Source organism: Pundamilia nyererei, unplaced genomic scaffold (assembly GCF_000239375.1).
Source record: "Pundamilia nyererei isolate P.nyererei 1_Seehausen unplaced genomic scaffold, PunNye1.0 scaffold00207, whole genome shotgun sequence".
In the NCBI taxonomy this organism is placed as follows: Eukaryota; Metazoa; Chordata; class Actinopteri; order Cichliformes; family Cichlidae; genus Pundamilia; species Pundamilia nyererei.
The window spans coordinates 2,122-18,411 of NW_005187608.1; the positions used below are offsets into that span (position 1 = coordinate 2,122).

The window sequence follows — 16,290 nt, forward strand, 5'->3', positions numbered from 1 at the left end:
GTGTGTGTGTGTGTGTGTGTGTGTGTGTGTGTGTGTGTGTGTGTGTGTGTGTGTGTGTGTGTGTGTGTGTGTGTGTGTGTGTGTGTGTGTAGCACCAAATTTAAGCACCTTAAAGTCTTTAACCTGAAACAACCTCTCTCTGTCTCAGATAGCATCAACATTTTGCTCTGTGACCGTCTAAAAGTCATCCATTGAAATAATTCCAAACATTCAAACCATGCTTGTCACATGTCACAGAAAGGAACAAGGAAATGACAAAGACATGTTTGAAGTCACTAAGATAACTACGACAGAGAGACCCACAGAGAGGGTGCATTCCCACAGTACATCGACCTCTAACCAGCGCCCCTGTACAGGAAGTCTGGACTGGATCTCTGTTCCCAGAGTCCTAATGCCTGATCCTACGAGTATTACCCAGCAGCCAGTGCAGAGTTCAGATGGAGCAGATGTGGGTGAGGGGACTCGCTCGGCTCTCACTGCCCCACTGTCCGAGTGCTTTTGTCTGATAAAAGAAAGCCGAGCCTCCGTCAGCCACATTCATTATGGCAGCTTTGTAATTGTAATTAACCGGGTTCATTTTTGGGTTCTGGACAGTAGGTCACATGGGCCTGTAACCAGTAAGAGCTATTCACACTAAAACTGGTTAATGCTCAAATTCTTACCTTCACAAAGTGTTAAAAAGGGAATGTCCACAATTTAGTCTTTTAGTTGCTGGAGTTTTTTTTTAAAGTATTTTAAAGAAGAAAAGCAAAAGCAGAATCAAATTATATTCATAATCACATAATAATGATCAAATCACATCAATTATACTTATTTAATTAATCTAAGAATTTATAAAGACAAAATAATAATCACGAACAGTGACAGAGGTGGCATCAGTGCTGCCGTGCTCCGAATCACATATGTGTAAAACCCTCATTCAAAAACTCCACTGATTCTACCTCTAGATGATTCATCAGTAGAACACAGAATAGGACATTAACACAGAGAACATACTGTCACGCCCCGCTCTGGGGGTACAGGAGCGCAACAAGGGTTAAAAAAAGGTGCCTTGGTCCCCAAAGTCAGAAACAGCCAAGTCACAGATGAAGGTGAGGTTTATTGCTACATCAGTCGTACCAAAACTGAAAGCAGAAACTCCAGGGTGAACCAAAATCAGCCAAAGTAACAAAAGAAACAAGCTTTTCCAAAGAAGTGCTACTTAAACTACACGAGGACAAGCGCTACCCCAAACTCCCAAATTTAATAAACAAGAGAAAACGTACAAGAGGAAGTGGGCTTCAGTGCTGTTTATAAGTGGACAAAGCTATTTACAGTACTATACACTGTCCTAGCTGTTGTCAGGACACACAGAGGGATTAAATGCTAGGACTGTATCCCAATTCAGGGTCTGCAGCCTTAAAGGCCGCATTTTAAGGCCGATTACGTCACAGCGACGCAACGAAAGCTGTCCCAATTCAAAGGCTGCTCGAAATGTGGTCCTCAAATGCGTCCTTCATGTCCCTGAATTTTAAGGCTGTGGCAGTGTAGACTTCGTGGCCCAACATATCCCAGAATGCATAGCACGGCGGTGGGTGTGGATAAATTTGCAGAAAAAAACAGCGGATGAGGGGCGGCCGAAGAGTAAACTTTAAGTAAGTACTGAATATTATGTCACTTATTTATGTGCGAATGTTTAATAACAAAGAACATTAAAACATTCCTGTTGGCCACATGTCGGCAAAGTCATGTGACATTAGTGACGTTTGTACTAACTTGGTTTTAAAGCCTTTACTTTAAAATATACGCCGTCCAATAGCTGAGCTTAATCTTACAGAGAATGATCAAAGCTCATGTAGAAACAAACAAATGAACAAAAGATTGTCTCCTTCATTTCTGTCAAACAAAGCTGTATGACACGTTTCCAGCTGTTAGTATCATGGTTGCTAGGCAACCTGGGCAGCGCGACGGAGGCTAGACTGTCCGATTTCACAAGCCTCGCTCGCCTTAGCGGTCTTTGAGTACGCGGCCCTTGTGGATCGTTAAGACTGCGTACTTTAAGGTTGCAGACCCTGAATTGGGATACAGCCTATGACTTGGGCAGCTGAGGACAGGTCTGCCGGAGACAGCGGCAGCCAATCAGAAAAAGGAGAGACTGCAGAGACTCTTAAAGGCACAGAGCACACATAAAAAATGTAGTCCAGACATACCAACACACACTGATTCATGATCAAAATATGGCCACTGTAAATGTTTTAAGGAAAATATTTTCTCATTTTTAATGTGATGACAGCAACACAATGAAGTGTTTCTTTTTGAGGACGCAGCTTTCAGGATTCTCTGCAGCAGTCTCAAACGTCTGACGGCCAAGGAGAGCACTTTCTGATATAACAGTCCTGGCTCTTCTTTGGTGTCATTTTTGTTTCATGATGTAGTAAGTGTGCCTTTCCAGAAGTGTAAACTGCCAAATCCACATGCGACTCCATGCCATCAGTAATGCAGGCCGTTGAGCTGAGGCTCATCGCTCATCTTTAGTTTGACGGATGCAGAGTCCGTATTTTCCTGAAAGAATTTCACATTTTCTGCCAATATTAATCACAATGGCAGCTTTAGCATATGCTAACAAAAGGCCATATTCTTCTTTATTGTGCTGCAAAGAATAAAATGATCAGTTATTAGTTGCAGATGTTTCTGTATCCAAGTCTTGAAGCAGTACTTTAAAGCACTTGATATAGTTGATCATTCTGTCATTGCAACAGGACAGATGATTAGTGGAGCCTCATTCCGTCCCGATTTATTTGTACAGGGGCTGAAGAATGGATGGATGGTATCAGAAAAACTATCTGTGAATGTAAACATTAGCACTTTGGCATCTACGTTGTAGAAGGACAACAGTCCCTTGTCATAGTCAACATAGATTCCCACCCGAGATGGTCTGATGTGAACCGTCAAGTTGGTCGATGGTTCTGTTCTGAAGGCGAACTCGGACTGATCCCGAAGGCTGAGAAACCAGTATCCATGGGCGGGGCTCACGGTGATTTTACCCTTACGGTTGATGGACCGACTGGCCACGCCGAGGTCCCAATCAGTCTTCCCCCCTACCTCCACCTGTAAGAGGACATTATGGTAATGATTAATTTAGACATTCGACACCGAATTTGCAGTGCGCTTTGATCTTTAATGTGGATGCCATAGTTTTTCCAGTTATGATGGGAGATCCCCCATATGTTAAAAAAAGAAATAAAAAACACTAATTAATCAGTAATTTAGCAAAAAGAAACACATAAAATCTTCTCACTAAACTCAAGATGTCATAAAGCTCCCCTCGCTCATGTCTCCACGTACCCATCAGATGGACTGCTTTGTTTGTACACAGAGACTGAGAGTTTAAACTAAAAGAGCTTGTTTCCATATTGCTTACCTCCCAGTAATGGCGCCCTGAGTTGAAGCCCTGGTTGGCCAGCAGACACACTACCCGGTCAAAGCGTTTCGGGTTGTCTGGTACCACCTGATGGCGATCTCCGCAGTAAACCCTCTTCCCATCTGCTGAGACGGTGAGACGTGGGTGGGCTGTGGTGGGATCCAAAGTGATGTCAACTGACAGATACAGTGATAGAGCAATGGTTAGTTCCTCCACCCTGTAACACTGCTGACTTGAGTTCGGGTTAAAGAAGAATGATGTCCGGTACACAAGTTGGACAGAAAACTGTAAATGCCAAAACGTCTTTGAAATGGAGTTTCTAAAAACCCGCCAGTTTAGCTCGGGGCTCAAACAAAAGTAAACGCTAAAAGGATTTAAGTCCATACCTGCATATTCTTGAACCCTCTTAACCTCTGCAAAGAAAATGTGATAAATTGACTTCTCGACATTTTCTTCAAGTCATTTATTTGAAGAAGAATATTAACATGTAAAGAATTGTGTGCTGTCATTAAAACACTTACTCGGGTTGGGTCTAGATAAAGACTGGTTTGATGACGATTGCTGACCTACCAGTATGGAGAGACACATTTTTGTAATGTTGAGTTAATATTTGATGTTTGTTAATGAAAACATGATCATGCAGAGTTTGAACTTAGAATTACATAATGCTAGGATGGTCTTTTTTTGGCTACGTTGCTATTGTACAGACGTTCCATTGAGTTGCAAAGGTTTAGAGACACTATTTGCTCTTTTGAATTTTCAACGTGACTTTACTGCCCAGTTTAACTTGAGGTGGGAATGAAGACTTACAGATTTCTGGCAGTATTCGCAGCTCTTTGTGAAACTGCTCCATCATCTGATTGACAGACCTGAGAATCACACCTGACGTCAGCTGAGATGACACAGAGACTCCGGACCAGTTCTTAGCCTGCCAAGGTGCAGACAGGGAAGGGAACGTCTGCAGGGAGATATTAATGTCATAAATAGGGATGGGTATCGTTTAGGTTTTATCCGATACCGGTGCCAAATCGGTACTTTTGAAACGGTGCCGGTGCTCAAACGGTGCTCAAACCGGTGCTTAAAGAATGGAGAACACAAAATTGGTCCAAAAACCTCTCATGTTCAGCTGTTTTTTGTAAAAAGATAACAATGTTAGCCTTTTCTGCAGCTATGGGGCATATATGGTATCACTCATGGCTGGAAGCAGTGCTTAAACAATGGAAAAAACACAAACTTTGTCCTAAACCTCTCATGTTCAGCTGTTTTCCACTTTTTCTTTGGCCATTTTAGCCTTTTTGGCCAGGGTGAAGGGAGTATCTGCCATCAAACAAGAAGACAGCCGCATGTAACTATGATGATGTTTGCTAGTTCACCTTACATGCATTAATGTAATAACGTGGTTAGCCTACTCAACGTAAATTAGCTACTCGCGCAGAGAAGAACGGCTGCTGCCACCATCATCCGTCATCATTTCTGCTACACTGGCAGGGCTAGGGGCCAGGACTCTCCTCTTCGTGTTTTTGGGGGATGTTGCATAACAGGCAACCCACCGGCAGTAGATGCGCTCGGTGTGAGGTCTGGCAGCAAGCTATCAAATACAGCGCATTTCTGGGCTTTTAAAAAAACGCTATGCGTCGCCAGGTGTTTCATCGGATTCTTGGTGTTACCTCCTTTGACAGTATCACAGTATCAGCTTAAAGCGCTTAAAGTTGCTGCTGAGTTTGCATATTTTGCTGTGAAGTACAGCCAGACTTTTGACCGCTTCGCCTTGGGCATTTTTAATCTGTAGCTCTGCTCTAACAGAACGTACGTACCTGGCCCCGCCTACGATCCTCGGAAACGTAAATGATTGGCTAGAATCTAAAGTGTATCACAGCTCAGGAAAAAAAGCACCGAAATAAAGCACCGAAATGTGCGCTGCTTTTCGGTCTGGTTACTACCGTTTATGTCAGAACCGGTGCCATCATGGCACCGGACACCGGTACCCATCCCTAGTCATAAAGACATACAGTCTATGTTACATATCATGTTAATCATACTATATGCTCAAAGTAGCCAAATTCCAGTTACTTAGGGCCAAATAACAAATTCCAATAATCACCGATTTAATTTTCATCAGCGGTTTAGGAAAAGGTCCGCCCTGGCTGCACTCTCTTCTGCACCTCTCTCGTGCACTGTCCTTCAAACTCATCCATGTACTCCTTACATGTTCACCTGTCTCCCTCTCATTGAACTCTGTCCAGGTTCTACTAACCTTCATTCTCTCTTCTCTCCAGAACATATCTGCTTGTTTTCAGACTCTCGTCCATGCACTCCCTCCCCTCACTGCAGATTACATCTGGAAACATCAGTAGTTTCTGCTGGAAAGGTAGTTGGCAGTGGTTCCTGGAGTTTGCACCAAAAACCTCCCAGTAAATGCTTTGGTTGCTAGCAGATTGCTACTGACTACCTACTGGCTGAGCAGGAGTATAAGGTGTGGCACAAACCAGAAATGCCTACAAAGTAGAAGTCGTGCCTCAGCCACAGCCGATGTGTTTCAAAAGACACAACATTTCGTTTAAGCCTAATCTTCTCTTTTTCTTGTTTCGCTTCAGCTCAGAGAATCTGTCGATTCCAGTAAACCACAGTGCTACAATATGCTGCTGACCAAATGAATCACAAACTTTTTGCCAGCTGGTTGGGGAAGGCTTCTTTTCTAATGACTGGTCCAAGGCTTGAGGAAGAAATTTCCCGCTGACTAACAGCAACCTCTAGCAACTGAATGGGTGACGCTCATCAGCTTCATTCACTCGTTCCTGTTGCCACCACGAGCACCTCTACAACCCTCTCCTCCCTGGTCACGTGTCTGCACCCTAACAAACGCTGCTTGTACCGAACTGTTCTGTGAGCGTGACTGGGGCGCCCCAGCTTTTAGTACTATAACCGTGGCTCTCACAATTCTCTGACAATCATTTGGTAGTTTTATGCAAACAATAACATAAAAGCATCAGGAGTAAAAAAAAAGTGAGTGGAGAAGACATTTTCATGTCTCCCAGCAGCTAGTGCCTCTAGCAAGATGAGTAATCCTGATCCAGGGTTTCACATCTCTGCATCTCAATTCTCAGTATATTCCTTAACTGGACTTATAGCTACTTTCTGGATCTGTTACTGGGAGTAACTAGTGGAGCACTGCAAATGTATTACGTCTGTATTATTTTATCTGGTGCCTCATTTCATTATTTATTCATACCTTGAGAAAGAATATGTAGTCCTCAGACAGAGCCAGCTGACTCAGTGCTGAGCTCCTCCGTTTAAGCTCAGCTATTTCTTCTTCCAGCTCTCTCAGCACGCTCTGAGCTCTGCGCTCTGCCGCTCGAAGAGTCACCTCTATCACCTGGGTGCCACAGAAAGGGTGTGTTCATGAATATGCCGACAAATGTGTCGTCTACTTTGAGACAAAAATAGTGTGTGCAGTATGATTGTCTCTGTAGTTGGTCACCTCCAAGACTTCAGCTTGGCAGTGCTCCACGCTGGAGATCAGCTTGGAAAAAGCACAGACGGCTTCATCCGTCTCTCTCTCTGCACTATCCTGATTAAAGCACGAACAGCAACCAGCGGAAAAGTAGAAAAGAAGAATTCAGAGACAACCATAAATGCAAAATGTGACAAACTAAAGTGTGCTCACTTTTGGTATCTATTCTATAATTTTCTTTTCTGAGATATTTCATTAGACATGAACAGCTCGGCCACATGAACAGTTTTTAAGGACAAGTGTCAGCTAAAGATCTCTGCTCTCTGATTGGCTCCTGGAACAATGTAGCATGCTATCTTAACAAAACAAACAAACAAACAAAGTGCACGTGTGAGAGAATAAATACATACGATCCATAAGCGAAGCTTCTTCCTGCAGTCGTGTTGACACCACTTCACTCACCTTTATCTCTCGCAGGGAGCTGTGTACCTCCTCCACTTTTCTCTCTCTCTCACTGATGAGCTCCTTTAGCTCCGCCTCAGTAACACCTAACTGAGCCTGAATGAGACAGAAAACACACAGTGTGTCTAACAACCAACGCATTGAACATGCTCTGCTGCAGTTGCATGTTTATATACAATTAGATGCACAGTTTGTTTGTCAATGACAGTTGACTTTGATTTAAAATCAACTGTGTCAACTGACAAACACGGAAAATATGATTGAAGTGCAGATCTTCAGCTTTAATTCAGGTGTTTCACAAAAACGGTGGAGCCAGGTGTTACTGCTGATAGAAGTAGTATGAATTCTGATGAGTGAGAGCAAACATGATTGGATAATGGGCCAAAGCAAAAGCAACCCAAGAGCAGTGTTGGTCAAGTTACTTGAAAAAAGTAATCAGTAACTAATTACCAATTACTTCCCCAAAAAAGTAATCCTGTTACTTTACTGATTCCTTATTTTCAAAGGTAATTAATTACTTAGTTACTTAGTTACTTTTTAAAAACACGATTTACACCCTGAAGAGGTGATAGAGCGATAGATCTTTCAGCCCAATTCTACTTTTTCTGCATAATCCATCATACAAAATGTAATCAAATGGAAAAGTCTCTTTTTAAAACTTGTTTTATTAGTTTTAATCTTTTAACTTTATGCATCAAGCAAAAATTTAATTATATGCAACATTCTCTGACTGGAAGAAATTAGTTTAACATTTAAACCTATTTTCTGCACATTCCAGCACATAAAGTAAATATTTTTTTGTGTTTACACTCAGTCTTTCAAATAGATGCAAGTAAAACACAGCAGAAAATAAATAAAGTCAAAGACTCAGCGGTCCTGTTGCTCTATTTTCACCTGTAAAGCAGGAGTGGGGCAGGCGGAGGTTTACCCTGGTGCAGGTGTGCCGCGGTCAGTGGAAGAATCCGCGAGTTTCTCTGTGAGTTTCCCATTACGTCGTAGCTACTCGGAGCTTGCTCGGAAGTTTTTGTCACTTTTTATGGAATCAAACTCAAAGTAAGGTCAGTACTTCCACGCTTTAAACGCTGCACGCTCATACTCTCTCTGCACTCGATATGTGATCCATTGTTGATCTGCACACAGCTGTTGTCACTAACGGCGCACTCGCTTACGTCACTGTCATGAGACATTCTCGCAAAAAAATCACGGTTTAGTAACGCAGTAACGCAGCGTTCCTACGGGAAAGTAACGGTAATCTAATTACCATTTTTGCAATAGTAATCCCTTACTTTACTTGTTACTTGAAAAACGTAATCAGATGCCCATCTCTGCCGAAGAGTTTATCAAGATAAAGAAATGGGATATTATAACAAAGTCAGTCACCCCAACTGAACTCTATAGACCAGCTTATTGAATACAAAACTGAAGGCACAGAGACGCACGAACAAGCAGCAGCTGGAGATGGTTACAGTTTAGGGTTCGAAACATCAGGGAGCCGTTTTTCATTAAAATATTAAATACAAGTGTTATATTTAAATGTGTGTGTATTAATACATAATTCAACTTTTAAAAATTTAAATGTTGAAAATACTCTCGTTCACCTTGAGCCTCTGAAAAAGTGAGACTGTGTAGAAAAGCTTCTAATTCCTGAACAGTGAGTGCAGGAGTTTTGCTAAAGCTGCTGAATCAAAGCTGAAAGCCTGCAGTCACATCTGGATTCATCTCAATCCACTGTGGTTCTGCACAGACACAAACCTAGAGACATAGTTCTAACAGACTGTGATGATAGCACAGCTGTGTGGTCCAGCCCAGAGTTTAGCAATGAGGATGTTCACAGCTCCACCTGATAGTCTGACCTTTGGACATGCCAGCCCAAACTGGAATCCATCGTTCCAGTTATTCTGTTGTGAAAATTAGAATCATGCCATGTCAGCATATCAGGAGCCTGTGAGGAAAAAAACCTTCAACATTCTGAAAATTAAAGAAATACATATCAACATCACAATAACTGTAAGAATTCCCAACCCTACAACAAAGTTGCAACAAATCCCCGCAGCATGATGGTTTATTCTCAAAGAGAACTTTTACTAAACCAGTCAGTGAGGCCCAGTTAGCTGTGAGCCAACCACCACATGCACAAACCTTCTTCAAGTGCCACTCTCGTTTGGCGGGGGTGATGTTGTGTCCTAGGTGATCTGACGTCCCCACACACGTGCTGCACACGCACACGTTATCAGTGCGACAGAAGAATTCCAGACCTCTCAGGTGGATGGGGCACGGCGGCAAATCCGAGTCACTGGACATGTCAACATTTGAATAAAGCCGTAACATGTAAGTGACTGATTAACCTGTCGTCTGGTTTCCAGGACATATTATTCAGTTGTTTACAGTTTGACATGTGTATGGTTACATTTAGCTGTTAACACAAAAGGTTTCCTTACTCTGCTTTTCTTATTTCCTGTCATATGTACACTGATACTACATGCAAACACTCCTCTAAACAATCTGTTTCACACAGTTTTTCTCCCGTCCGTTCATGATGTCATACTGACGAGATATCTTTGTGAACACAGCACAACCACTCACCTCCTGTTCAAACCTCCTGTTTGCAATGGCCAACCAGTCAAGAGACACTTGTTTTAGGCAGTGGGTGACCTGAGCAACACCCAGTATAAAACAAAAGATGCTTTTGAGCTGTGAGTAATGCAAAAATACTCCAGTGGTCTAAAAATGAGAATGGGAGGCCAGAAACGTGCACCATACAAATGTTTCTGTTGTAAACATCAGTGCTAAAACCTTGTCTCACTTGAGGACTAATACCATTAGTAATGGTTAAGAAGTCTCAGTACTCCTTCCAAGAGGACAACCATTACTAGAGTCTGCGTCTGTTGTTTTAAAAGTGAAGAAGCCTTGTGGATGCCAGGCCGGATGTCTTCACAAACCTAAAGAAGCCCACTCGCCTTCTCTTCAATCGTTTGAAACTGCTGAGTTGGTTTAATAACATGTATATTTCAATAAGTGATGAAACATTTAAACCTTTTTCTTTTTTTCCAAAGAAGAAGAGTGGAGGGGCTCAGGTCGTTCCAACGCAAACGACGGCTCGTGCTATTCATCGTAACAAAGGGAATCTCTGTGGCTTTGGACTGTTTATCAAAAAGGCATAAACATAAAATGTGCTTAATACTGGAAAGTAGTTTTGTTGTAAAGTTCAACAGTCGGCGTGGTAAGGACTCCCTGAGAGCAGGGGTCGGAGACTATCTGAAGCATTTAAACTACCAAACAGCCACGAGGTGCTGATCTCTCCATTCAGCAGAGCACAGAGCAGCCAAACGTCATATAACACTGTTATTAGTTTACAAACCCACGAGGAATGAAAAGTATTAGCAGGTTGTCTAGGCCTATATGTTTTTAAGACGTGTCTGTAGTTTAACTAATTGATTTGTGTGAGATGGATGTTTATTCACGTAAAATCTCTGAGCATGTATTTGATTGTTTTTTTCATTTTCCGATTTCTCGCTCCCTCATCGGGTCTGCTTGTCCACTGCTGCTGCTGAATCCTCCCATCAAAGCGTTTCTGCTGTTGTGGCATCAAGCTAATGTGTCCACTTAGTAAATCTGGTCCTCTCTGTGGGAGCCTTGTAGCATTTACAGTGGTATGCAAAAGTTTGGGCACCCTTGATCATTTTCATGATTTTCCTTCATAAATCACTGGTTGTTTGGATCAGCAGTTTCATTTCCCAGTACCTGCACTGGCCACACAGCCCCACAGCATGGCGGAAGTGCCACCACATTTTACTGTGGGCAGCAAGTGTTCCTCTTGGAGTGCTGTGTTCTGTTTCCATACCACCTCTTGTTATGTCTAAATAACTCAGTTTTAGCTTCATCAGTCCACAGCACCTTATTCCAGAATGAAGCCGGCTTGTCCAAATGTGCTTTAGCAAACCTCAAGCGACTCTGTTTGTGGCAGGTGCACAGAAAGGCTTCCTCTGCATCACTCTCTCATACAGCATCTCTTTGTGTAAAGTGTGCAGAATAGTTGAACAATGGTAAATGGCCTGTATTTATATAGCACTTTACTCGTCCCTAAGGACCCCAAAGCGCTTTACACATCCAGTCATCCACACATTCACACACTGGTGACGTTAAGCTACTGTGTAGCCACAGCCACCCTGGGGCGCACTGACAGAGGCGAGGCTGCCAGACACTGGCGCCGGTGGTGCTGGTGTGTGGGTCGACTCTAACTCTTCTCACCATCCTTCGTCTCTGCTTATCTAAGATTTTCCTCGACCTGTCACTTCCGGCCTTAACCAGGACTGTGTCTGTGGTTTTCCATTTCCTCACTATTTTCCTCACAGTGGAAACTGACAGCTGAAATCTCTGCGACAGCTTTTTGTATCCTTCCCTTAAACCATGATGTGAACAATCTTTGTTTTCAGGTCATTTGAGAGCTGTTTTGAGGCTCCCTTGTAGCCACTCTCGAGAGAAGATGCAAAGAGGAGAAAAACTTGCAATTGGCCACCTTAAATACCCGTTCTCATGATTGGATTCACCTGTGTATGTAGGTCAAGGGTCAATGAGCTTACCAAACACATTTTATGTTTCAATAATTAGTGCTAAAGGTATTCAAGTCAATAAAACAACAAGGGTGCCCGAATTTATGCACCTGCCTAATTTAGTTGAAGTAACTATTGCACACTTTCTGTAAATCCTATAAACTTCATTTCACTTCTCAAATATCATTGCGTGTGTCTCCTATATGACACATTGAAATGAAATTGCTGATCCAAACAAATAATGATTTATGAAGGAAAAATATGAGAATTATCAGGGGTGCCCAAACATTCACATGACTCTGTGTAGAGGATATGAAAATGTCCCCCCACATACCTCACCACTACAGGCATAGACCTGAAAAGTTATAAAGTCAAATTTGGAACAAATAAAAAAAAAAATTAAATAATTTATGCTTTGTTGTGGCACTACTCTCACAAACATCCCGCTGACACACTAATGACAAACAATCATCCAGAGAAATCTGGATGATTGTTTGGTACTATTTGGTAACGTCTCTTTACAAATGTGAAGTCATTTACTGAGTCCAACTTTACAGACTTTTTGTGGCCCTCAGGTGACTGCTGCTGTGATTTGGAGATATATGAATAAAACTGAACAGTAGAGCAGGTCATCTACTAGCTACAGTGTTAGCGGTTTAATCCCTGGCTGCACCAGTCTGCGTGCCAAATGTCCTCAGTGAAGACAGTAACTCCAAGCTGCTGACGCATCCATCAGAGTGTGAATGTGTGACTGCTACATGGGAAGCACTGAAGTGTAGAAAAAGGTGGCTGCATGAACGGGTGAATGAGGCATGTATAAAGCACTTGGAAAACATAAGAACCAGTCCATTTACTATTAATGTGGTTCAGTCAAATATATTGTATGCAATATTTCAGTATATTTCGGTACCTGGGGTAAGGTGGTGGGGGGTCGTGATGCTCCGTCCTGACAAAGGGAGCACCATCTCGACTCTGGCTTTGGGGGAGTGCAGCGTGAGGCAGCCCGGGGTCTGGCAGGCGCTGAAAACGTGACATCATTTCTGCAAGGATGTTCTCGGGCATCTCCCCCTGCCTCTGGAATCTGGGTGGCAGTGGTTGATTAAGATGGGAAGGGGACCTGGAAGGCTCTGTTCCTCCAAGTCTGTCAGCCACAGGAGAGCCGGCCATCTGCTTGAATTGTTCAGTTATTTCCTTCAGGGTCAGGTTGATATGGAGAGCTGGTCTCTTGAGGAAGGACTCTTTGCAGAGAGGGCACTGGTACATTTTTGTACTGTTTCCGTCCCAGTAGGAGGAAATGCAGGTTTGGCAGAAACTGTGTCCACATGGTGTTGTGACCGGTTTGGTAAATACTTCCAGACATATAGGGCAGGTGAACTGTTCTTCAGACAGGAAGGCAGCAGGTAGTGACATAGCCATTTAGTTTTAAGCTGCATATAGAGACAGACAGAAGATTAGAAAAATATTAAACCGTGTGCATCAGCAGACATGACTTTCAAAAGCTTTACTGTTCAGATCTCATCTAATTCTCGTTGCCACAGGAAAAGACTGAGTTTATACAGAACTGGTCTGGAGCTTGTTCATGGGAACTCCAAACTACGCTGAATCAGAACCAGAACTCTTTAATTATCCCTGAAAATATGTGTTCCCAGTTACTCGAGGCAGTGAGAACAGTAACCGACTAATTAATACAATATGTTACAAAGTTACAAAATAGAAACAAAATAGCTCTAAGAGATACTAATAGCAGAGAATATTAAATATATATACACGGATATGTATGTATGTTAAGATCCCGTACTTTGTTATTTTCTCTGTAGAGGATGCAGTAGTAATGCTGGAACTACTGCACTGTGTGCTGTGAATGAAATGGAGGAGTTGTACAGAGATATCCAGAGACAGGAATGATATCCTGTCATTTAGTGGTGCATTATGGGTAATCTCATTCTGCTCCTGTGATTGGCCAGTGAGTGATGGAGTGGATGGAGGTATTATCTTGGGCAACATCCACCTCTCCAATACAAGCTGAAGTGATAAACTTTGAATTATTAGATGTTTTTATCTATCCATCCACCTGTTCTTCAAGTGTCTGACACACCCAAGCCACGCCCTCTGACCAGCTTCCTTCATTTCCTGTCGAAGCACCTGTTGGTCACTGCTATCAAAGATGGGAGCCATATTCCATTCAGCAAGTCCTGGCCCAGCTAACGTACTCAAAATTCATGACCGCAGACGAGGAACAGTCACTGTTACACAATAATATACAGAACAGTGACAGTAGTGCTGCAAACACTCGCTTCATCCTGAAACCTGGACGAGCTGGACTGATAGGCTGGTTTCACTCGTCCAGCCTGGATATCTGCACTCTGATACAGCCTAACAGCCCCAGTCTTAGCTCATATATTACTATCATTAAAATGATCTCATTATCACCGGTCTAAAGCTCGACTTCAGCAATATCCATCAAGAACCAAAAGTGAAGGACAAACAGGTACCGAGAGGATTCATGCCCCTTTTTGCTGGGTAACATGTAACCTAAGTGTACTCTAAAACATTCATTGTTCGCCTAATCCATCAACTGATTCAGAAGCTCTTTGGAGCTGCTGGCAGCATGAGACTCTCAGTGTGAGTGTGCACTTCCTTAACTTAAACACACTAAAGCTAAAACACACAGTGAAAATATACAAAGGAGTAGTTGCGCAAGATCAAGAAATTCAGGCTCGGCTGGAATATTCTCGGCCAGGACGTCATCATTACCGAGTTAAACGAGGCAATGAGGAAAAAATCCTGCAAGTCATTCGTGTTTCTTTAGTGTGTGCTGTACTGAGATCAGCTGACTCTGACTGGCAGGATAATATGTATTTATGTCGTATAAGCACCTCGCTCCAGCATTCAACAATAAACTGTTATTTCATGAATAAGAGAAGTGAAAGGAAGCCTGCTTCTGTCACAGTGACCTCATGAGAGCGATCTTTCTGTTAGTTTCTTCATACCAGGCAGAAATGTGCTGTCGTGTGAAATTAGCAGAGTGGAAGCTTCACTAATCCAAACATCAGCTGCTTTTTGTACAGCACTGGAAAAAATGATGGAACACAATATACGAGTGCTTTAGGAAAGTAAAGAAGCAAAATAAAATAAATAACAGACAGATTTACTGGCTCATGAAAACGTGCGAGCAGCCGCCGTACAGGAAGCACCACCAGCATTGTTGAGCCATTACTCAGTCATGTGGTAAACAATCCGAAGACAGTGGTCATTACTGAAATATGCAAGACATCACAGAGCTGTCGTGTATCCGAAAGCTTCCTCAGAGAGAAGATGATAACATTTATGAAAAGTAATGTGTAAAATCTGTGTGTAACACTTTATACCAGTGCTTTATATTAACACTGGTGAAGCTATGATGGAGGTGAGGTTTTGTGTTGTTCTCACAACCTCAGTGCTAAGAAAAAGTATAGGTCACAATTAAACGTGTGAGATTAATGATCACTTTTTTTACCAGACAAAGATGAACTGAATACAAAACGTGGTTTTTAAATAGTGATTTAGCCACGCCTACCCAGTCCTATGTGAAAAAGTGCCAAAATGGCCATCATGACAGAGAATCACTGTTGACCAATAAGAACACAAAGACCATGTGAAATTTGACCATTTTGACGAGACTTTGGGGGAAACGCTGGTATAAAACCAAAAGGCTGAATTTGAACACACAGTCAGTGTGACCGACAATGACCCATCACTGTCGTTGTGATTCTGTTAATGTTTTTGGTTTATAAATCCAGCTTTGGTAAAAGTATCGTGACGGCGCACACATGTCAACAACAGACTGTATAACTGTTGAGCACACTGGTGTCAAAGGCTTATATAAAGTTTCATGTGGCGTAGCGACCCACACCCACGGCTGCCTTTCTCTGCTGATTTCTTTCACGTCGTCATGAAACAGATTTGGAGTATCAGACCGTACAGGCACACAGCTCGATAACACCTGCCTGCACAACCATTTCCTGAAGTTACATCATTTAGCTTTGATATTAAAGCTGTAAAGCTGCAGTATAAACAGGTAGCGTGTATTGTTGCATGTTTTTACACACTTTCACACACTGCATGATAACATTAAATATCAGTACTTGTGTTACATATAGGCATATACAGAGCTTCCTTTGACATAGTGCACAGACAGATGACGCTCTACAGGCTGCTGGGTGAACTGATCCTATTCAGACACCAACTAACAACAGGAACAGAGTCCACAGTTCACATGTTAGTGAACATGTCTTACCTGCAGTTTCAGCAGAGAGGTTGTATTTGAGTGTTTGTACGAGATGTTCCCTGTAGCTCGTTCCTCTCCTTCTCTTGCTCCTGTCAGTCTGGATTTCACTTTTCTCATTCGTGTCATTTTTCCTTCATTGTTTTGTTGATCCCTCCTCTTA

At 42.5% G+C, this 16,290-nt stretch overlaps 1 protein-coding gene across 1 annotated transcript; it reads right to left on the bottom strand.

Moving 5' to 3' along the window:
* Positions 1-1,989: 1,989 nt before the first annotated feature.
* On the bottom strand, positions 1,990-16,256 carry LOC102214100 (E3 ubiquitin-protein ligase TRIM21-like). Its single transcript, XM_005747872.2, has 11 exons — positions 16,140-16,256; positions 12,774-13,290; positions 9,453-9,606; positions 7,314-7,409; positions 6,879-6,968; positions 6,630-6,773; positions 4,211-4,358; positions 3,922-3,966; positions 3,787-3,813; positions 3,401-3,576; positions 1,990-3,087 (listed from the first exon to the last, which is right to left on the bottom strand). The coding sequence occupies exons 2-11, from the start codon at positions 13,277-13,279 to the stop codon at positions 2,719-2,721; spliced, it is 1,755 nt and encodes a 584-aa protein (XP_005747929.1). The 5' UTR covers positions 13,280-13,290; positions 16,140-16,256; the 3' UTR covers positions 1,990-2,718.
* Positions 16,257-16,290: the final 34 nt, after the last annotated feature.

Excerpts from the sequence above, each read along its gene's own strand:
- LOC102214100 (XM_005747872.2), bottom strand. The coding sequence starts at position 13,279 with ATGGCTATGTCACTACCTGCTGCCTTCCTGTCTGAAGAACAGTTCACC. Across the intron at positions 6,774-6,878 it reads GCCAAGCTGAAGTCTTGGAG|GTGATAGAGGTGACTCTTCG; the intron begins GTGACCAACTAC and ends TGTGGCACCCAG. Across the intron at positions 3,088-3,400 it reads CAGGGCGCCATTACTGGGAG|GTGGAGGTAGGGGGGAAGAC; the intron begins GTAAGCAATATG and ends GTCCTCTTACAG.